At 38.3% G+C, this 22,916-nt stretch overlaps 1 protein-coding gene across 1 annotated transcript in view; it reads left to right on the top strand.

Moving 5' to 3' along the window:
• Positions 1-22,679, top strand: part of DECR1 (2,4-dienoyl-CoA reductase 1) — a 40,128-nt gene extending 17,449 nt beyond the window's left edge. Inside the window, exons 6-10 of the mRNA XM_086695766.1 lie at positions 14,669-14,768; positions 19,595-19,667; positions 21,752-21,898; positions 22,361-22,423; positions 22,524-22,679. Coding sequence (XP_086551892.1) covers positions 14,669-14,768; positions 19,595-19,667; positions 21,752-21,898; positions 22,361-22,423; positions 22,524-22,583 — 443 coding nt within the window. The 3' untranslated portion in view covers positions 22,584-22,679. The remainder of the gene's footprint in view (positions 1-14,668; positions 14,769-19,594; positions 19,668-21,751; positions 21,899-22,360; positions 22,424-22,523) is intronic.
• Positions 22,680-22,916: the final 237 nt, after the last annotated feature.

Below are 22,916 nucleotides of genomic sequence, written 5' to 3'. Positions count from 1 at the left end.
TCTGTCCTAGGATCCTTGACCTGTGTGCCTTTTGTCTCTCCTGTCTCCTATTTTTTTCTCCTTATCTCTTACTCATTTCTCTATTTCTTTCTCTGTCTCTGTCAGCTCTTCATTCTTGGTTCCCTATTTCGTTCTTCATCTCGGTCTCTCTCACCTTTGTGTTTCTCTGCTCCATTGTCTCTTTTATTCCTTCCGCTGCCCATCTCCGTGACTCTTGATTTTTGTCTGACTCCCCCTTCTTTTCTCATTATTGTCGTTCATTTTAACAGACTATGATCTATTTTTACTCATCACATTGGATTAAAATTCTATGGGCTTCATTAAAAATACATGAGCTAAGACTTTTAAAGATGGAAGCCAGTTTTTATTCTTCCAAGACTCCTGTCAGTTATTGATGCCATAACCTGACAGAGTTTGAAGGACTTGTACCACTGGGCTGTGGAGTACAGTGCACAGGGCCTATTCTGGTATTGGAGCGACAGTCAAGGAACTTAGGTGCTGATGATCTCTGAAGTGTGTCAAAGTGGAAGTCAGTTCAGAAGGCAGGCAGTCTTTGGTAATTTGTGGTCAGAAGTATGTTAGGTGGTCTGGAATCTAGGAAATTAGTTAAGGTTCTATATCCAGGGAACTCAGACTAGAGAAGGGAAGGCAACTGGAAGGCAGACATTGGCTGGCAGGGATTGGTGATGACATATGCCCTCGGAGAGGGGATAGCAGATGACTGAGGATCACCAGAGAGGTGACCTTAGCAGAGGCAGAGAAGCTAGAACTAGGACATTATTAAAGTATGTTTCTAAGTAGCATTGAAGCAAAGTTAATAATTATGAACAAATAAAAGATTTAGGAAACTCCTGGGGTGTCCAGGTGGCTCAGTTGGTTGAGCGTCCGACTTCAGCTCAGGTCCTATCTCACGGTTCGTGAGTTCGAGCCCCGTGTTGGGCTCAGTGCTGACAGCTCAGAGCCTGGAGCCTGCTTCAGATTGTGTCTCCCTCTCTCTCTTTCCCTCCCCCACTTGTGCTCTGTCTCTGTCTCTCTCTCTCTCTCAAAAATAAATAATAAACATTAAAAAAAAAGATTTAGGAAACTCCTAAAGACGTTAGCCCAATGTACTCTTATAACCACAAAGGTTGGTAAATACATAGCTGATCCTTATTGGGAAGAATATTGAAAATATTATGCTGAGATCCATTAATCTCTAAGGTATCACGTATCAATGTAAAAATTAGTGAACAGTGTGGAAAAGGATACCTAATTTTATTAAAGAATTGAGAGAACTTGCAATGAAGAGAGACTAAAAAAGACACTAATAGAGGGTTTTATTTAAATGTAGTTGAGGAGACTACCTGTTGGGATGAGCACTGGGTGTTGTGTGGAAACCAATTTGACAATAAATTTCAAACTAAAAAAACTAAATAAACGTAGTCACAAAGGACATGGATAGGATAAATACTGAATTTTTACATGAAACCCTAGATCACTAGAAACAAGAGATACCTCCTGAAACTCAAAAGAGGTGATTTAAGGACGTGTAAAAAGTATTTTATTGAGGTAACACTAATAATACTTTATACCACTGTGGTACTATTTAATTTACAATGTACTTTTATATATCAGTGTGGAAATAGAATGAAATCAAGACTATTATAAGCTTATTAAAAAAGAATAAATAAATGCCAAACATAACTCAAATGTATTAATTTTAGCTTGTTAAAATTGAGGTAAAATTTGTATATAGTGAGATCCACAGATTTTTTGTGTTCAAATTGAACTTTTAATAAGCTTATGCACTTAGGTAACCATCGCGCCAGGCAAGACATCTAACATTTTCACTGCTCCCAAGGGTTCCCTCTTCCATCTTCCACTTACTCCTCACTATCTTAGTTTTTAATACATTTTTATTTGGTTGTTTGTCTTTTCATTATTGATTTATAGAAATTCTTTGTTTAATCTGGACTGAGGACTTTGTCAGATATAGTATGTCTTTAGAATATTTTCTCCCAGTCTGTCGCTTGTCTTTTCATTTCCTTATCAGTGTCCTTTGATGAGTTGAGGAAACTAAATTTTGATAAGTCCACTGAACGGTTTTGCAAATTGGCTCTAGGAGGTTGCTTTCCCAACAGCAATTTATATGCATTTGTGCCACATTCTGGCCCACACTGGATTGGTTATATTACATTTTAGCCGTCCTCTGTAGTTGTCCCTCGTTTGTGGTGTTAACTTACATTTCGTGACTAATGAAGTTGTGTATCTTTTCCTGTGGTCTTTGCATATATTCTTTGATGAAGTGTCTGTTCTAATCTTTTGTCCGTTTATTTATTAGGTGTTTGTCTTAGTACTGATTGAAAAGTTATTTTACATATTTTGAGTATAAATCTTTTATTAGATACATGCTCCGCAAATATTTTTTTCTCAGTCTGTGATCTGTCTTGTTCTTAACAATGTCTTCTGAAGATAAAAGGTTTTTAATTTTGATGTTGTTCAGTTTAATGAAACTTTTCTTTTATGACTCATGCTTTTTGAGTTGTATCTAAGAGATCTTTCCTTCACCCAGGGTCACAATTAATTTCTCCATTGTTTTCTTCTGGAACTTTTATAATTTTCACTGTTACAATTAGGTCATGATCCATTTTGAATTAATGTTTGCATGTGGTATGAGATAACAGTCAGGATTAATTTTTTGCATATATCTGTCCATCCTTTCCTCATTGAAATACTTTGGTACTTTGGTGGAAAATCAGTTGAGATAAATGTAGGTCAATTTCTGACCTCTTTATTCTGTTCAGTTGATACATCTATCATTATTTGATTACTTAGCTTTATAATGTATACATATATATATATAGATTAGCTTTATATTAATTTGACATCAGGTATTGTGAGTCCTCCAACTTTATTCTTTTTTCAAAATTGCTTTCACTATTGTATGTCTTTAGCATTTTCATATAAATTTTAGAATTCAATAATTTTTACGAAAGAGTCTTCTGAAATTTTGACCAGGAGTCAAAATTTACAGATTTATACATTATAGATTATAGATTTATAGATTATATTGAGGAGAAGTGATATTTTGACAATATCGTCTTTCAGTCAGTCTGCATGCAGTATCTTTCTATTTGTTTAGGTCTTTAATCTCTGTCAGCAATGTTTTGCTCTTTTCAGTGTGTAGGTCTTATTTCTGCCAAAGAATTTTATATTTTTGGTGTTATGTTAAAGGATATTGTTTTCTAAATTTTATTTTATAATTGTTTGCTTCTAGTATTTAAAAATATGGTGGACTTGTTTTTGTACATCGACCTTTTTTCTGTGAGCTTGCTAAAATTAATTAATAGTTCTTACAGCTTTTTTGGTAGATTCCTTAGGATTTTCTATATTCTTGATAATCTTAAAAAAATATTTTAATGTTTATTTATTTTTAGAGAGAGAGAGAGAGAGAGAGAGAGAGAGAGAGAGAGAGAGTGGGGGAGGGGCAGAGAGAGAGAAGGAGACACAGAATCTGAATCAGACTCCAGTCTCTGAGCTGTCAGCACAGAGCCCAATGTGGGGCTCGCACCCACAAACTGTGAGATCATGACCTGAGCTAAAGTCAGATGCTTAACTGACTGAGCCACCCAGGCGCCCCTATTGATAATTGTTTGTGAAAAAAGTCAATCTTTATACCTTCCTTTCTAATCTGTATTTAGTTTCCTTGCCTTATTTTACCAGCTGGGACCTCCAGTATGATGTTGAATAGCAGTGGTGAAAGTAAATGTTTTATCTTGATATCAGGAGGAAACCACTCAGTCATCATTAATTATGAGTTTACCTGTAGGTTTCCCTAAGTGTTCCTTATCAGTTGAGGAAATTTGCTTCTGTATCTAGTTTGCTGATTTTTTTTTTTTAATCATGAATAGGCATTTGTCAAATCTATGTTTATTGACATGCCCAGCTTTAAAAACCTGTTAGTATGGTGAATTCCATTGATTAATTTCTTAATTTTTTTTTTTAAATTTACATTGAAGTTAGTTATCATATAGTGCAACAATGATTTCAGGAGTAGATTCCTTAATGCCCCTTACCCATTTAGCCCATCCCCCCTCCCACAACCCTTCCAGCAACCCTCTGTTTGTTCTCCATATTTAAGAGTCTCATGTTTTGTCCCCCTCCCTGTTTTTATATTATTTTTGCTTCGCTTCCCTTATGTTCATCTGTTTTGTCTCTTAAAGTCCTCATATGAGTGAAGTCATATGATATTTGTCTTTCTCTGACTAATTTCACTTAGCATAATACCCTCCGGTTCCATCCGCGTAGTTGCAATTGGCAAGATGTCATTCTTTTTTTTTTTTTTTTTTTTTAATTTTTTTTTTTCAACATTTATTTATTTTTGGGACAGAGAGAGACAGAGCATGAATGGGGGAGGGGCAGAGAGAGAGGAAGACACAGAATCGGAAACAGGCTCCAGGCTCTGAGCCATCAGCCCAGAGCCTGACGCGAGGCTCGAACTCATGGACCGCGAGATCGTGACCTGGCTGAAGTCGGACGCTTAACCGACTGCGCCACCCAGGCGCCCCAAGATGTCATTCTTTTTGATTGCCGAGTAATACTCCATTGTATGTATGTATGTGTATGTATGTATATGTATATATATACATATACACACACCACGTCTTCTTCATCCATTCATCCATTGATGGACATTTGTGCTCTTTCCATACTTTGGCTATTGTCGATAGTGCTGCTATAAACATTGGGGTGCATGTGCCCCTTTGAAACAGCACACCTGTATCCCTTGGATAAATACCTAGTAGTGCAATTGCTGGGTCATCAGGTAGTTCTATTTTTAACTTTTTGAGGAACCTCCATACTGTTTTCCAGAGTGGCTGCACCAGTTTGCATTCCCACCAGCAGTGCAAAAGAGACCCTCTTTCTCCACATCCTCACCAACATCTGCTGTTGACTGAGTTGTTAATGTTAGCCATTCTGACAGCTGTGAGGTGGTATCTCATTGTGGTTTTGATTTGTATTTCCCTGATGGTGAGTGATGTTGAGCATTTTTTCATGTGTCAGTTGGCCATCTGGATGTCTTACCTGGAGAAGTGCCTATTCATGTCTTTTGTCCATTTCTTCACTGGATTATTTGTTTTTTAGGTGTTAAGTTGGTAAGTTCTTTATAGATTTTGGATACTAACCCTTTATCAGATATGTGGTTTGCAAATATCTTCTCCCATTCCAATGGTTACCTTTTAGTTTTGCTGATTGTTTCCTTCACTGTGCAGAAAGAAGCTTTTTATTTTGATGATGTCCCAATAGTTCATTTTTACTTTTGTTTCCCTTGCCTCCAGAGACGTGTTGAGTAAGAAGTTGCTGTGGCCAAGGTCAAAGAGGTTTTTGCTTGCTTTCTCAAGGATTTTGATGGCTTCCTGTCTTACGTTTAGGTCTTTCATCCATTTTGAGTTTATTTTTGTGTATAGTGTAAGAAAGTGGTCCAGGTTCATATCTCTGCATGTCGTTGTCCATTTTTCCCAGCACCACTTGCTGAAGAGACTGTCTTTATTCCATTGGATATTCTTTCCTGCTTCATCAAAGATTAGTTGGCCATAGGTTTGTGGGTCCATTTCTGGGTTCTCTATTCCGTCCCATTGATCTGAGTGTCTGTTCTTGTGCCAGTACCATGCTGTCGTGATGATTACAGCTTTGTAATACAGCTTGAAGTCCATAATTTTTGAATTTTTAAACCAACATTGCATTCTGAATCTAAATCCTGCTTGGTTATGATATATTATCCTATTTGTATATTGGTAGATTTGTTTCACTAAAATTTTCTTAAGGCTCACTTTTTCAGCTTCCAGCTATTACTTTTAACTGAGGTTCTTAGAGCTGTAACAGTGCTTTTTCAGTTTAGGGATCAGCCAATTATTTGAGGGCAATTTGTATGCAAATGTTGCTTCCTCTTTTCACCTGCTCTGGCAGTCCTCACCTCTGTTTTTTGTGAACAGATGATGTGTTGGCTATAGCCCTGCTTTTTGAAATTGATTATCATGTTTAAGCTATGTCCAAAACATGTCTCCTTCATGTACCACTGTCAAAAACATAGTACATGAGTGTTCAAAACAGCCTGATAAATGTCATTTTTGGCTGCTTATCAGAATTTTAAATTACTTGTTTGGGCACCTTGGCGGCTCTGTCAGCTGAGCGTCCGATTTCAACTCAGGTCATGATCTCAGGTTCGTGAGTTCGAGCCCATGTTGGAAACCTGGAGCCTGGAGCCTGCTTCAGGTTCTGTGTTTCCCTCTCTCTCTCTGTGCCCCTCCCCCTCTTGTGTGTGTGCTCTCTTTCTCTCTCTCAAAAATAAATATTTAACGTTAAAAACATTAAAAAATTAATTGACATTAAGTTAAAATATTGGCCACATACCCATTATTGTCTTTTAAAAATGTGTTTGTCTGGAGGCACCTGAGTGGCTCAGTCAGTTAAGTGTCCAACTTTGGCTCGGGTCATGATCTCACAGCTCATGAGTTCAAGCCCCTTGTTGGGCTCTGTGCTGACAGCTTAGAGCCTGGAGCTTTGGGATTCTGTATTTCCCTCGCTCTCTGCCCCTCCCCTACTCTCACTCTGTCTCTGTCTCTCTTTCTCTCTCAAAAGTAAATAAATTAAAAAAAATTATTTAAAAAATATTTGTTTGGATTTTATTCAAATAAAACATTTTTTCTTAAATCCTATTATAGGTTAGCCTACCCAGATATTGTACTTGATTTTGGACTAACTTTGGTAATTGAGTCACATGGATTACTTTATACCAAGAAGCTAGAATTCCTTCCACATAGGACCATTTGAGAATTCTGTAGTCATCACTGCCACTTATATAATTACTAAATAAAGGTAGAATACCCAACAGGTGTTAGAATATGGAACAAGCAAAAAGCAAAATATTATTTGTAAGGAAATGTTTTAACTTTAGCCGTATTTTATTCCTCTCTCCCTTCCTTCTTCCTCCTTCCTTCTTGCCTTTCATCTTTCCTTTTTTTTAAACACCAAACAGGGGCGCCTGGGTGGCTCAGTCAGTTAAGCGTCCGACTTCAGCTCAGGTCACAATCTCGCGGTCCGTGAGTTCGAGCCCTGCGTCGGGCTCTGGGCTGATGGCTCAGAGCCTGGAGCCTGCTTCCGATTCTGTGTCTCCCTCTCTCTCTGCCCCTCCTCCGTTCATACTCTGTCTCTCTCTGTCTCAAAAATAAAAATAATCGGGGCGCCTGGGTGGCGCAGTCGGTTAAGCGTCCGACTTCAGCCAGGTCACGATCTCGCGGTCCGTGAGTTCGAGCCCCGCGTCGGGCTCTGGGCTGATGGCTCAGAGCCTGGAGCCTGTTTCTGATTCTGTGTCTCCCTCTCTCTCTGCCCCTCCCCCGTTCATGCTCTGTCTCTCTCTGTCCCAAAAATAAATAAACGTTGAAAAAAAAAAAAAATAATCATAAAAAAAACACACCAAACATTTATTGTTTATTCTGTATCAGATTTTGTTCTAAATGCTAAACATTTATTAGCTCATTTAATACTTGCAGTGACTGTAAAGTGTGTACTATTTTATTCCCTTATAGTTACACGTGGCTCAGAATTAGTCTTTTTTATATATGAGGTAGATGCTTTAAATTCTCAATTCTCCATTCCTGTCGCCACGAGTTCCTAACTTACCACTAAGCACGAAAGGTGATGCTTTGTATATGAAACATTTCTGAGAGCCACAAAAACAAGAGGAATTGAGGGCGTATTTAACAGCTCTTTCGGTTATGTCTGTCAGCTTTACTACTGGAATAAAACAAGATGACCAGTCATTTGGCAAAATCACTGGTATGGAAGCAAGTGCACCTTGTTGCACAAGCAAGGAAGAGGAGACCAGGAGTAGAGTGTGGCCTTCTTATTTTTCAGTAGTATGAGTGCAAGTTAAATGCTGTCTAGATTTTAAAGAATATTAGGGCCATATGGACACATTTCTGTGTATTGTGTCCAGTCCTTCCTTAGAATACTGGGTGCATTTAAAGAATGTTTAAAAGTACGTTTCTACTCATCATTCAGAATTTATTAGGACAGCATCAGTATCATTTTCAAAAATCACTTTTTGCCAGAGTTATCTCACTTAGTTTGATGGCACATTTCAAATTCATTTGTTTAAAATTTTTTTAAAAAATTTATTTATTTTTGAGAGAGAGAGACAGAGAGAGAGGGAGACACAATCCGAAGCAGGCTCCAGGCTCCGAGCTGTCAGCACAGAGACTGACATGGGGCTCGCACTCGTGAACCGGGAGATCATGACCTGAGCTGAAGTTGGGTGCTTAACCGGATGAGCCATCCAGGCGCCCCTCAAATTCATTTGTTAAAATTTCTTGTAGCAACCATGTACCTTACTTGGGTGTATTATGAAGATAATATAAAGGTAAAGTGATTTGGAAATTTTGAAGGGAATCTTTTTTTCTTTTAAACTATGTAATTGGAAGTTTCTTAGGCAGTTTTAGTAGTGGTTAAGGGTGTAGGCTCTAGAATCACACTGCCTGTTCCCATCCTGCTTACATCACTTGATAGTACTGTGAATTTGGGCAAGTTACTTTTCTGTGCCTCAGTCTTTTCTTCTGTAAATTGGGGATAATATAGAACCTTCTTCCTAGGATTGCTGCGATGGTTAAATGAACTAGTGCGTGTAAAGTGTTAAGAACAGTGCCTGGCCCAGGCTAGTGCTCAGTTAAGTGTTAGCTATTAAAGAAAACGTTATGTTCCACCAAGATAAGTGTATGTTTACTACTTCAGTTACAAGGGTGCCATGAAATGCCTGAAGTTGAGACCAGGACCCATAATTAAAGTAGACTAGAAAAACCAGAGTCCTGATACTACTTATTGTAATTAAACTTTCAAGTTTCAATCTATGTGAATAATGTGTTTATATTAAATGTTCAACTGAGATAATTCTTTACTTTAGTAGATGATATTTTTTAGAAGAGTTATTCTGTTTTTTTAAGTTATATAATCCTCCTTTGAATAACTTTTAGAGCAATGATGATTTTTAGATTTAAATTTAATCTGAGCTTCTATTGAAAAATGGCTAAGAGGGGCGCCTGGGTGGCGCAGTCGGTTAAGCGTCCGACTTCAGCCAGGTCACGATCTCACGGTCCGTGAGTTCGAGCCCCGCGTCAGGCTCTGGGCTGATGGCTCAGAGCCTGGAGCCTGTTTCCGATTCTGTGTCTCCCTCGCTCTCTGCCCCTCCCCCATTCATGCTCTGTCTCTCTCTGTCCCAAAAAATAAATAAACGTTGAAAAAAAAATTAAAAAAAAAAAAAAAAAAAAAAGAAAAATGGCTAAGAGATGAGGTCTTCTGTGCCCTAATCAAAAAGGCAGAGCAGTGCAGTATTTTCTCTTTTTGCCATGATTGTCAGTAAAATTAACTGCTGGCAATAATGGAAGAGGAAAGCCACAAAGCATAGCTCAATTGTGTGTTTAGGAAGTATAAGGAGTTCAGTGTTAGGTATGTGTAACATATAATGCCTGGAGAGGCAAGAAATGAGGGTAAGGGGTTTGGAGTTTACCCTCTGGAGATTAGTAAAGTTTAATTGAAGGATCTTAAGAAGAGATACGTTCTGACTGGAGATTGAAGCATGATTTATGATTGAGGGGAGAGCCCAGTGAAGAGAAGTGTTAAAGGAGAAAGAAACAAGAACCAATGAAAGGATGGTCTAGTCCCTGGAGCTGTGAATTAGAAACACAGGTGTAGGGTCTTACTCTGGATAATGAAAGAGCTGATGAGCAGTGTTGAGAGCCAGGTGAAATTGCGGATGTATCTTTCCAGTGGCATTCACGCACAGTTGTAACAGTGTAACAGTCCCTTCTAAGAGTGGAGAAGGCAGTTCTGGTATTGAGGAGTTGAGGATTGAGGTCTTCAGACAACATGGTAGCTAGGCATTAAGTGATTAATTCAGTAATTGTCTACGTAGCAAATAGGCAAGTTAGACCGGGAGTGAATTATAAGCCTAAGGAATATGAGAGGAAAAGCACCCGGAATTTATAATGAGGTCTTAAGGAACACATATAGTATGAGGGTGTGAGAGTGCTGGAAGGGCAGGATCCAGAGAGTGAGGGAGGCACTGTAGCAATATTTTGGCATGTAATGGCAGAGCTCAGGTTGTGGCAGGGTAGCAGGGAAGCTTGTTGGGGATGAGGAGATCGTAGAGCTGTGAGATTTCTAACCTTCTCCTCCTGGTGCTTGAAATCTACCAAGATGGGGGCGCCTGGGTGGCGCAGTCGGTTAGGCGTCCGACTTCAGCCAGGTCACGATCTCGCGGTCCGTGAGTTCGAGCCCCGCGTCAGGCTCTGGGCTGATGGCTCAGAGCCTGGAGCCCGTTTCCGATTCTGTGTCTCCCTCTCTCTCTGCCCCCCCCCCCCCGTTCATGCTCTGTCTCTCTCTGTCCCAAAAATAAATAAACATTGAAAAAAAAAATTTGAAATCTACCAAGATGATGACAGAGGTTGAGTTTGAGATGTGGCTACAGATCCTTGTATAGGTTTAAAGCCAGGAGTCAAATTTCAGTGAAATTGGCAGAGTAGCTAGGAAGTCAGTTGAAGTTACAGTTAGTAATTAAAAAGCTGGATATTATCAGTTTCAAAATGGTGCACTTTTTTTTGCATGAGGGTAAAAGATTGATAGGTAGCAACGATTAATGAGCAATCTTTAGAATGTTTCTTTATTTTTGAGACAGAGAGAGAGAGAGAGAGAGCGAGCAGGGGCAGAGAGAGAGGGAGACACAGAATCAAAGCCCGCTCCAGGCTCTGAGCTGTCAGCACAGAGCCCGAGGCGGGGCTTGAACTTACGGACCTCGAGATCATGACCTGAGCCGAAGTCAGATGCTTAACAAACTGAGCCACCCAGGTGCCTCTAACAATCTTTATTTTGACCTTTTAGCACTATTTTTCATTCTTTAAAGTCCTGCTGTATTTTTCCACTGTGCAGCATTAACCCTATTGGAATAGTATAGTTTCCAAATTTTACCTCCTTTTTACACTCATAGAATTAAAAGAAGCACTGTCATCTCATTGCAGGCAGTGGGTGACCCAGATCTTCTAGGTTGAGAAAATAAAACCTAAAAGGAGAAAGAAGAGGACAACATCTTTTATATAAAATGGCTTAATTCCTCTTCTCCCACACCTTAATAAACATTTGTTTAATGTGAATCAGAACTTATAGCACTTTATGTTTATTTATTTTGAGAGAGCGAGCGAGAGTGGGGGAGGGACAGAGAGAGAGGGAGACAGAGGATCTGAAGTGGTCTCTGTGCTGACAGCAGAGAGCCTGATGCAGGTCTTGGACCATGAGCTCATGACCTGAATCGAAGTTGGACGCTTCACCAACTGAACCACCCAGGCACCCTTGGAGCACTTTCTACTGGAGCATTTGCTTTGTATAAGCAAAAGTAGCTTTACTGATTTTGCTGTAAGAGTGATGCGGTTCGCCTCTGTTGTCAGTGTAGTGTGATTGTGTACATGAATGTTCAACATCCTTCCTTTTGCACAGAGTGATTTTGGAAGGAAAATAATTTTCACAGCACTAAAAGAGGCTGAGTTTGATATACAAAAGGAGTTACCATAATGACTATCTTCTCATGTCCTCAAAATGGTACTCCTGCCCCCTTTTCCACCCCCGTATTGTCCAGGATGTGCTGAGTTTTGTTGCTACTTTGGAAAATGCAGAGGGGAAGAGAAGCTAGATATTTTTGGAGGAGGAATAAAACTTATCTGAATATTCTTCAAATTATTTTTATTGTAGTCTTTCACACTTATTGTCCTTTAAATTTCTTAAAGCATATGTTGTTTTATAAGATATATATATATATATGTCCACGATATATTACACTTGGAGTATTATCTAGTTTAGTGGCTAAAAAAATAGAAAATCAGTGATTTCTTAGCAGCTAAAGATTATTATTTTAAACTTTCATTCATTTAGTCAATTTATGGAGAATGTAATATGTCCCAAGCACTGTTGATTACTGTATGTTTTGTGTCACTTTCTAATACAGCTTTATACTGTCAGTTATTTTCAAAAGACATTTGGAAAACAAAAACTGTAAATATTGACTGATTTACTGTTTCTGACATTCATCATTCCATCTGAAGATTTGAGTTTCTATTTAGTATCATTTTCATTTTGCTTGAAGAACTTTTTCAATATTTCTTTTAGTATGCGTCTGCTGGCATTGATTCTTTCAGATTTTTTTGTCAGAAAATACACTTTCATTTTTTAAAAAAAATTTTTAATGTTTATTTTTTGAGAGAGAGAGAGGGAGAGAGACAGCATGAATGGGGGAGGAGCAGAGAGAGAGGGAGACACAGAATCTGAAGCAGGCTCCAGGCTCAGCACAGAGCCTGACTCAGGGCTTGAACTCATAGACTGTGAGATCATGACCTGAGCTAACTTTGTTTCTGATGATGTCAGTGAATAGTTTTGTTTTGTTTTTTGTTTTTTGTTTTTTTTTTTTTGAGAGAGAATGCCAGCATGAACAGGGAAGGGGCAGAGGGAGAGGGACAGAGAGAATCTTAAGCAGGCTCCACATCCAGCACAAGGGTTTGGTCTCACTATCATGAGATCATGACCTAAGCCAAAATGAAGAGTTGGATGTATAACTGACTGAGCCACCCAGGTACTACTGTTAATGAATATTTCTAATATCTGTTCCCTTGTTTATGTTTTTTACTGTTTCCTCTGGTTCTATTAAGATTTTCTCTTTGGGGAACCTGGTTGGCTCAGTAGGTGGAGTATGTGACTCAATCTCAGGGTTGTAAGTTCGCGCTCCACATTGGGTATGGAGATTACTTAAAAATAAAATCTTAAAGAAAAAAAAAGATTTTCTCTTTATCACTGGTTTTGAGTGACTGATATGATATGCCTTGGTATGGTTTTCTTTGTATTCATCTTACCTAGGATTTGTTTAGCTCCCTGGATCGATATAGATTTTACCAAATATGAAAAGTTTTCAGTCTTATTTCTCCAAGTGACTTTTCTTCCCCTTCCTTCTGGGACACCAATTGTACATATGCTAGCATGCTAGATACTGTTCTACAGCTCACTGAAGCTCTGGTTATTTTTTTCCCTTCCCAACTATTTTCCTTTCACTCTCCTCCATTTTCACTGATTGCTGATGCTATGTCTTCAAGACAGTGGATCTTTTCTTCTACAAATAAGCCCATTCATGTAATTTTTCATTTCAGATATTGTGTTTTTTTTTTTTTTTTTTTTTTTTTTGCTTTAGAATTCCTATTTGGTTTATTTTTGTATTTTTATTGATTTTTTATTATACTCATTTTCCTTGAAATCTTTTAGCATATTTATAATATCATTTTAAAGGTCTTTGTCTGCCAATTCTATCTTTTGTAGCATTTCTGAGACTCTATTAACTGATTTTTCTCCTGGTTATGTTTGTGTCTTTTTTGTGTAGCGATTTTTGACTGCATGCTATGAATGTTATGTTGTTGAATGTGTGTGTGTTTATTAAAATTTTCCTTTGAAATGTGTTGAGTTTTATTTTAGCAAACAGTTCAGTTACTTGTGGATCAGCTTGGTCATTTCGGTATTCATTTTTAAGCTTTATTTGCATCCGTGTAGGGTAGTCTTTACTTTTGAGCTAATTTAACACTCCTAGTAAGGCATGGCCTTTCTGAATTCTCCACTGAAAGTCCTAGATGTTCAGTGAGGCTACTTTGAACTCCCTTCTCTCCCAGCCCTATGTGAAGTCTGGGACTTGCTCAGCTTCCAGCTCCCTGGCACTTGTTCTTCACCTGGCCTCGTGAAGTCTCCTCCTAGACACGGACAGCTTGCTGTTTGACCAAAGACTCAAAGAGACACTGTGCAGATTTCTAGAGTTCTCTATCTGCATACTTCTCTCCTTGGGGGATCTCTCCTCACAAATTCCAGCTTCCTCAGTCTCCCCAAACTCTGATCTCTGTCTCCTCAACTCAGTGAGAATGCCATATTTCACTTGTATTTCTCTTCCTTATCTCACAGTCTGTATAGTATATGTGTACGGTGTGTGTGTGTGTGTGTGTGTGTGTGTGTGTGTAGTATTGTATGTTTGTGGTATATATTACATCGTAGAGTATATAGTATATGTATCGTACCTTTAGACAAAAATCTGGAGTGGCCTGAGGGCTCACTTCATGTGTTTTTCTTCTCTCGGGTCACTGTCTTTCCCTGCCTGCTGTATGGTATCTGAAAATAGTTGTATCATGTAATTGTATGTGTTATGTAGACGTTTACAGGAGGAGGGCAAGTCCATTGTGGCTGGAAGCCGAAGTCCCTGCTAATATAGTTGTGATTCTAATTTATTCTTACTTAAGCGGGTGCTTGGTTAATGGAAATCCCATCCAGCTGACTATGCAGGGGGTTATATAAGGCCATGCCTCTGAGGTTTGGGCCTCGATATTGACGCACCCGGTATAGAATGTCGAGTAAACACAGACTAGGCTGCCTTGATGGACAGCAAGATTACTAGCAAGATGTAGCAGTTTTAGAGATTACTCTTTCATTAATTTAGGGCTACTGAAGTTTTACAAAATGTTACATTTTTGTTATATCCTCTTGAATCAGATCCCATTCTTATAAACCATGCTTTCCTGACGTGCATAGATTTGGCCATATTGTTAATTACTATATCCTTTTCCAATTTCAGGAGCAGCATTTCTTGCTATTACAACCATCTATGCTGAAAGTGGGTCGGGTTTTGTAGTACCAAGTGCTTCTGCCAAAGCGGGTGTAGAGGCCATGAACAAGTGAGTACTCCTATGTTAATCCCATCACTGAAGATAAACCGTGTACTTTGGTAGTTCATGGAGCTAAATTTCTTCATTCTAGTCTCCATCCAGAGAAAAGTAAACAAAGATTAATTTGGATTTACTTGAAAACATACTTTCTGTTTCTTGGATGAGTCCTATTTGTCAAGGTCAGCACTGCCCGATAGAACTTTCTGCGGCAATGGAAACGTTTTATAACTCGGCACTATCCAACAGCCACATATGAACCTTTGAATTGTGGCTACAGTGACTAAGAACCTAAATTTTATTTAATTTTAATTACTTTAAAATGAAAATTAAGATTAGATAGCTACATGTAGCTAGTGGCTATCATATTAGATAGCACAGGAGTACAGCCTTTTTGTTCTCCCATATACCTTTATCTTTAGTCTGTTTCTGACCTCTATTAAAAACACCTTCATCCTTTTATTGTACCTGCTGTGTGAGATTCATAGGACTAACATAAACCAGTCACCACTGCCAGATCTTGTGGCCTTTCCTCAGCAGCATATGATAGCTCTTTGAATCTGTTCCCCATCAACCTTTGCCACTGTTTTTGTGGTAATGTCAGTTGTCATCATGGCTTACTGTAATAGCCCTCTAATGTGTTTCTCTGCTACCAGTCTTTTCCCTCTTTATTTTTTATGCATATTCCCACCAGAATCATCTCTCTAAAAATACAGGTATGCCTATGATACTCCCTAGCTAAAATCTTAGATCATTTTTCCATGACTCTTTAGAGTAAAAGCCAAAACTCACTATGGCATTCTAAATAAACTGGTCCCTGACCTTTGTTTATTCACTGACTAATTGGATAAATATTTATTTTGTGCCTTTTGTGTGCCTGACACTATGCTGGGTACCAGCGATACGATACGATAGTGGTAGAAGTAGAATCGTCCTCACCCCCACCTGAGTGTATAGTCTTATGCCATTTTTCTTGTGTTTTAATTTCCATTGAACTGTTCTGTATTTCCTTAAATATGCCGTGCATTTTCATCTCTCTGTGCTTGGGCTATGCTGCTGTTGGAATTTGCTGTGATATTTTCCCTACTTTCAAGGCTGTCATCATATCACTTCCTCTGTGATGTTTTCTCTCATTTCTTTAGAACAGAATGAATTATTCTCTACTCTGTGCACCCTTAAAACTTTATTTTTGTCTAGTGAGAAGACTAACACACCAATAAATAAATGCTACCCATTGTTATAGATTCTAAAATGAAGGTAGTGTACCAATGAGGGGCACAGGGAAGGACACGCAAGACTCCTTTTTAACATCCTGTCCAAGCTGTCTGACTTCCCCACTAGAATGTGAGTTCTGTGAGGGAGAAGCCTTATTCATCTCTATATACTTATTTCTTGGCAAGGTCTGATGTGTAGCTCTTGCTCCTTGCTGGCTGAACTGCACAATTATTCTCTTTCCCAAGTAGTCTCAAAATTCTTTTTAACGTTTAAATCAGTAACATATATTTATTTGAGATACAAAGACATAGTACTATACTTACAAGTCGAGTCTTAGTGTGAATAGAGATAATTACCTTTTTTTTAAGGTCAGATGGTATTAGAAATAAGGAATTAGAACTTGACTATTTTGGCATCATTTGTATAGTATCACTATTTGTCTTGGGTGCCTGGGTGGCTCAGTCGGTTAAGTGTCCAACTTCTCTTGATTTCGTTCGGCTCAGGTCATCAACTCATTCGGGAGATGGAGCCCTCCATCGGGCTCCGTGCTGAGCATGGAGCCTGCTTAAGATTCTCTCTCTGTCCCTCTCTCCATGCCCCCCACCCCCATCACGTGTGCGTGCTCTCTCAAAAAATATTTTCGTCTTGTTAGGACCTTTGATCTTGTTAGAAGTTTCAGTTTCATGTCCTTTGAGGTCTATGATTCTGTGCTGCTTGTTCTTTTGTTTTGTTTTGTTTTATTACTGCATAGTGTATTGCATGAAATAGATACTCAGTGAATGTGTACTTCCTCTCCAGCCTGCATTCCCATCAGTTCTCTTCTCATACTTTATGGTACATGGTCCTACTGAATAAGGCCTTATAAGTCCCCAAATACTGCATGTTGTTTGTGCCTTTGTCCTTCACTCATTCTGGCCCATATGCCTGGGCTATCTTTTGTTTTCCATCCTATGCTCTGGTATCTCCCATCCTGTTTTCCTCCCCCTTGCCTCTCACCATAAACTCCTCCTCCTTCAAGTGTTAACTCAAATATCACCTCCTCCAGGAAGCCTTCCTTCTCACTCTCAGTAGACTGAAGTACTTCTTCCTTTAAGCAGTCATGGCACACCTTACATAATTCCCAGAAGAGTAACTACTTTGTGATATAACTGAGCTGGCTTCTTTTGAGAGAATAAGACTGCTCTCTTGAGAGCAGGTACTGCCTTTCTTTGAGGGTAAGTAACACTTATAAAGTGTTATCAGCTCACAGTAAGTACACGATAAACATCTGTTGATTTAACAACAATAATGGCTAACATATAATGAGTATATTATACTTAGCATCTAGTCACGCAAAATGAGCTAATGAGGTGGATTTCTTATCATGTTATCAGAATATAAACTAGTTTAGTGAGAGTTAGGACTGGAAAAAGTGTATCTGTTGCACCTCTCAGCAGAGATTGGATAGCTTTTCCTCTAGGCATGTTTCCTTAATAGGTTGCTCAGTTTTTCACAGGAAGCCATAAACTCTGCTTGGCTCGGTAATTCTGTTAGGACATGAAGTTACTACTTTCCTAGCAATTTGGAGCAGATGCACTACAAGTACATGCCAAGGGTAGGTATGGTCATGAATTCTGTCAAAAGTATCACTCAGGGAAGCAATCTTTATGTATGATTTGCCCCATAGAGATGCAATCCACCCATTCTCTAAAATGCACCCATGGATTAAGACAGATTAACAGACTGTGTTTGGAGCACCTGCCCTCCCACCCCCACCCCAATAGAATGAATTTTGCTGAATTGCTGTTTGTGGGTTTTTTTTTTTTTTAATGTTTATTTATTCATTTTGAGAGACAGAGAGAGCACACATAGGAGGGGCAGAGACAGGCAGAGACAGAATCCTAAGCAGGCTCCATACGCTATCAGCCCAGAACCTGTCTTAGGGCTCAATCTCATGAATGGAACCATGAAATCATGACCTGAGCCAAAATCAAGAGTGAGAGCCTTAACCAACTGAGCCACCCAGGCACCCTCTGATTTGGCCTTTGAATTGATCTTGTTGGGTCATGTTAATTGATTTCTTGTAGTTCCATAAGACTTATCTCTTTGTATCTATTGCAAGTACGCAGTATTGTATTATTACATTACACAATTTTCATTTTAGAAGTCTTCTTGAAAGAAGTGTTTTTCTGATCTTTTTTTTTTTTTTTTTTTTTTTTTTAATCAGGAACAGTTGTGCTTTTCCTGAGATATTAGCTTGCTTTTTCCTTATGGGCACTGCAAAGTGTGTAACTGATTAGGTTTCATTTTTGCATAGTGTCATGGAAAGAATGGATGCAAATTTGTGACCCACGTATTGTGATTATATGGAATGCCATAGAACATTTAGGTATTAGCTCCATTCTTGGTTCCTTTGTGTTTCCTTATCCTTTTTTTATCTTCGTTCCTTCTTTCCTGCCTTCCTTCTTCTCTCTATTTCTTTCCTTCAAATGATTTTATCTTCCTTATTTGCATTATTTATATATTTTTCAATGGTTACCCTAAGTCATTTTTTAAAACTAGATTAAGTATATATAGACACAAATGTACATATGAATATAAATTCCAAAAATGAGACAATAAAAGTTAAGACCTGTCTATCAAGTAGGGTTTTAAAACAGATTGCTTCAAGTTTCCATGTTTTCTATTATTGTTATATTTTGTGTCATACCATTTAGTAAGATTTTGTTAGGTTCCTATTTCCTTTTGAGTGCAGTTCAACAATTATATTAAAGCCTCATTAAACATGGATATAGATAGTATTTTATATCTTTGTAATTCATCTCTTACTTAAAAGCACTTGTGATGCTGTAAACATTGTAATCCAATGGGCTATATATAAGTCAAGCTATTTTGGACTTTGTACATGTAGGACTGAACTCCAGAAGATGTGGGGGAGGGCATGATTCTCTCACTCTTCATGCTAAATTGTGATACTTACTCTAATAATGTATTTTGATATTGGACTTGGTTTGGCAGTGTAAATGGTGGGTGGTAGAGCATAGTGATTATGGAAGGACACTAAAATGTAAATGTGGTAGGGTCCCCTCCCTAAGGAAAGAAAAGAAAAAAAAAAACCTCAAGGCAATCCGGTTGTATACGCATACATGACAACATCCTTCATGACCTTGTAACATGGGACACTTAATCAGACTACATGTCTGTATGTTACCATATGTGGGAGACAAAGAAGTAAAAAGTATGTAAAAAACTATGCCACGTGGTGTTCGGGGCTCAGTTCTTCAGAAATGAACCCAACTGAGCGATGCTGGCACAAATAAAGTTGCTTCCTGGAAAGAAAAGCCTTGGCGTTAGGACTCTGTGTGAGAATCCTGCTACATAAATAGTAGATATTAAAACAGAGTGATTAAAGGTACAAATTCTGGAGCTAGACCACTTAAAGTTGATTTACGGGCTGTGTGACCCAGAGCAAGTGATTTAACCTCTCTGTGCCTCAGTTTCCTTGTCTATAATATGGGGAATAATAATAGTACGTACTTCGGGGTTGTAGTCCCTGGCATGTAGTGAGCATGCAGTGAGTCTTGGTTGTTAGCATTTTTAGCATATAGTGTAATATTTCAGAATCTATGTTTTTTAATTTTTAGGTCTCTTGCAGCTGAATGGGGTAGATATGGACTACGATTCAATGTGATTCAACCGGGGCCTATAAAAACGAAAGTAAGGTTTAGTTTGCCTAGTATCTCATTGTGAATGATTAAGGAATGAAATATTGGTAGAAATATTCTGATTGTTGTGTGCAGGACTTGTCAGAGATGTCTGAGCTTGGAGCCCTAGTGGTAGAGAAGAGGGTTTTGCCATTATCCACTATAAGTTAGGAGGTGGACAGGAATACAGCAGCTATATAATTTCTTGATAAGATCTATTTCAGTGTCGTAATCTTCTGGGATCTTTTGTGCCATCAATTTTGGTATTTTGTCTGATTTGCGTCAGTGATCTGTTATTACCCTATATTTCTTAATCCTCACCGTATTTTAAGGATTCTTTCTTTGATTGACATCCTTTTTTTTTTTAGTTCCTGGAAATGGAAGTATATTTTTATTTTAAGAGATGTTCTAGAAGGTTCTCTGCTCTTGCGATAGGTAGCGTTTTCTTTGCTCACGTCTCTGCCTTTCACTTTCAGACACTCAATTATGCATGCCATTTGACTCCCATGTCTCTGATTACAAATCTTTCTGATGGTGTGCATTTCACCTATAATTAATAATCATTACAGATACTTACTGCAACTTATAATGATCACTAGTGCTGTTACGGTTGCTACTCAGAATGTCCACAGGTTCTGTGTTCTCTCACATTGCCCCAGATAACTTCCCTCTCACTTTCTGTTTTCATGTGAAGCAAGAATTTACAACACTAATTGGCATATAGCTCTGAAGGCCTCAGTGGAGTGTGATCACTTGTTCTAGTTGTATCAATAAATACTTTAGAAAATAATGCTAGGGAGCATTTGGATTGTAGGTAGTTCTGGGTATTAAATATCAACGAGGAAATGGCTGTATTAGTTTCTTTAGCAGCTTGAAGGGGGGGAAATGGAAAGGAGTGACTGAAACTTGGCTATCTTATTTGACACTTCAATAATAAAGAGTCTAATACAATTAATGGAAAAATAACTCAAAAGCCTGTATTAACACACGTGATTCAGGGCAGCACTGTGCTGAGCGCTATCCGAAGAAAACCCTGGAGTCACAGAGCTTCTTTTTAAGCCGTCACTAACTGGGAAAGATCACCTGCATTTCATTTACTTATTTAACATATATTGAGTGTCTGCTGTATGCAAAGGTGCTGAGAAAATACAAAAACATTTGTGCCAGAGTCCTTGCTGTCAAGGAGCTTGCAGCGTAGCAGTAGAGGTATAAGTTGTACACAGATAACACGCATGTAGCTTTAAAGAGTTTAAAAGAAAATTGAAGTCTAGAAACTCTGAAGCAAGCACTGGTAGAGCCAGGTAGCCCGTTGCTACCCTTTGTCTCCACCGGTTGATTCGTGCGCAGGGAGAGCTGGAGGACCCCCCAAGGAGCCTCCCGAGGGCTTGCTCTGTCTCATACCTGTTTTATTGAAGACAGCTGTCACCTCAGCTCCCAGGCGTTGATACAGAGAAACCCAGTCTTTTATGTATTTATTTTTTGATCCGTGCACATACGTACTTCACCTTGGTCCGCACCTTCATATCATTAACAGAAGGCAGACATTGTTTGGCAAATTTAGTTTTTTGGTTTTTTTTTTTTCTTTAAGACCTACTTGAATTTAGTATTCCTCCCTACTTGTTTTCCTCCTTTCCGATTATTTTGAGAAGAAAGGAGGAGAAAAGGAATTTCCCCTGAAAGGTTTCCTACTTGAGGTACTTTTCTGATTTCTAAATCAAATGACAATATCACTACTACGTCCAGCACACTGGGCTTGTAGGTATTTCCGAGTACTTTCATATACCTTTTCTCCTTTGATGCTTATAACAGTCTTGTGAGGTGGCTAATGACAGGTATCCTTATTTTATGGATGAAGAAAACAAAGGTAAAAAGGTCGTATTTTCTGGTAATTTTTTTTTATGTCAGTATAAGATAAAATGTCCTGTTTTGAGCTAAAATGAATATGGAAGAATTTGGCAATCTCCTCTGTTGTTTACAAGGCCTAAGGTATGAACAGGCTGCCATAGTAATATTCCATTTCTTACAAACTTGTTTCTTAGATAGGAAAGGAGTTGTGTTAACAAAAAACGCGACCTAACTATTTTCTTAATATCTAAGGGTGCCTTTAGCCGTCTTGACCCAACTGGAGAATTTGAGAAAGAAATGATTGACAGAATCCCCTGTGGTCGGCTGGGAACTACAGAAGAACTTGCAAATCTTGCTGCTTTTCTTTGTAGTGACTATGCTTCCTGGATTAATGGGGCAGTAAGCATTGTTTCTCTTAACTTTTGGGGGTTGTGGATTTGGGGTGGAAAGGCGTGTTGTGGAACGAGTCCTGACAATATTGAATATAAATATGATTTAAAATATTTATTTAGCTGCAAACAATATAAAATGTTAATGTAGATTGTTTAGCCTATGGAATTTCTTCATGGATAAATTAATTTTATTAAATGCAAATTACCTTGGAAGACATGCCTTTAAGATGATTTTTAATATCGGGTAGAATTTGAAATTGTGGAGATGGGGGGAAAAAGGATTCTAAAATGAGTTAATCAGATTAGGTTTAATCATCACTTTTGTCTTCAGAATTTGGGCTTTGATTGAAAGTGCCGAGGAGATGTTCCATCCAATCAAGATGAGAGAATGTCTAATGGTTCAGAACCGTTTTAAAAGGCGTTAGTTTCAGAATTTTTGCTTTTTTTTTTTTTTTTTTTTTTCCTTCAGGTCATTAGATTTGATGGTGGAGAGGAAGCATTTATTTCAGGGGAATTCAACAGTCTGAGGAAGGTAATGCCGTTTTGTGAATATAATATAATATTAGCAGCTAAGATACTAAGCTTTAAAAATATGCAAGAACCACATTAAGTTGGCTTTCTGTTTGTGTTAGGTCACTAAGGAGCAGTGGGACACAATAGAAGGACTCATCAGGAAGACAAAAGGCTCCTAAGATCACTCTGGCCTTCATCTTGGTTACAGTGGAAATGATACAGTCTATGATCTTTTGAATATTTTCAAGTCTAATAAATTGTTAACGAACAAACACGGCCTGGGTGTGTATCGTGCTGGGCCAGCTGTAGGTACACATTTTATATTTAAAGATCTATAAGATGGGAAATTATCCCTTCAAAAGTTTTTTTAAAAATAAAAAAGGCTAGTGAGTAAAGGCTTTGGTGGAGGTAAAATGCTTGGAAATGCAGAGAAGGAAACAGATATTATAACTTGAAAAAGTCAGGAGAATCTTAATGGTCAAAGTAGCATTTGAGTTACATATTAAACCATG

Source organism: Puma concolor, chromosome F2, assembly GCF_028749965.1.
Source record: "Puma concolor isolate L17-30 chromosome F2, mPumCon1.1.hap2, whole genome shotgun sequence".
Lineage (NCBI taxonomy): Eukaryota > Metazoa > Chordata > Mammalia > Carnivora > Felidae > Puma > Puma concolor.
This window is presented reverse-complemented; position numbering and strand designations above follow the sequence as displayed.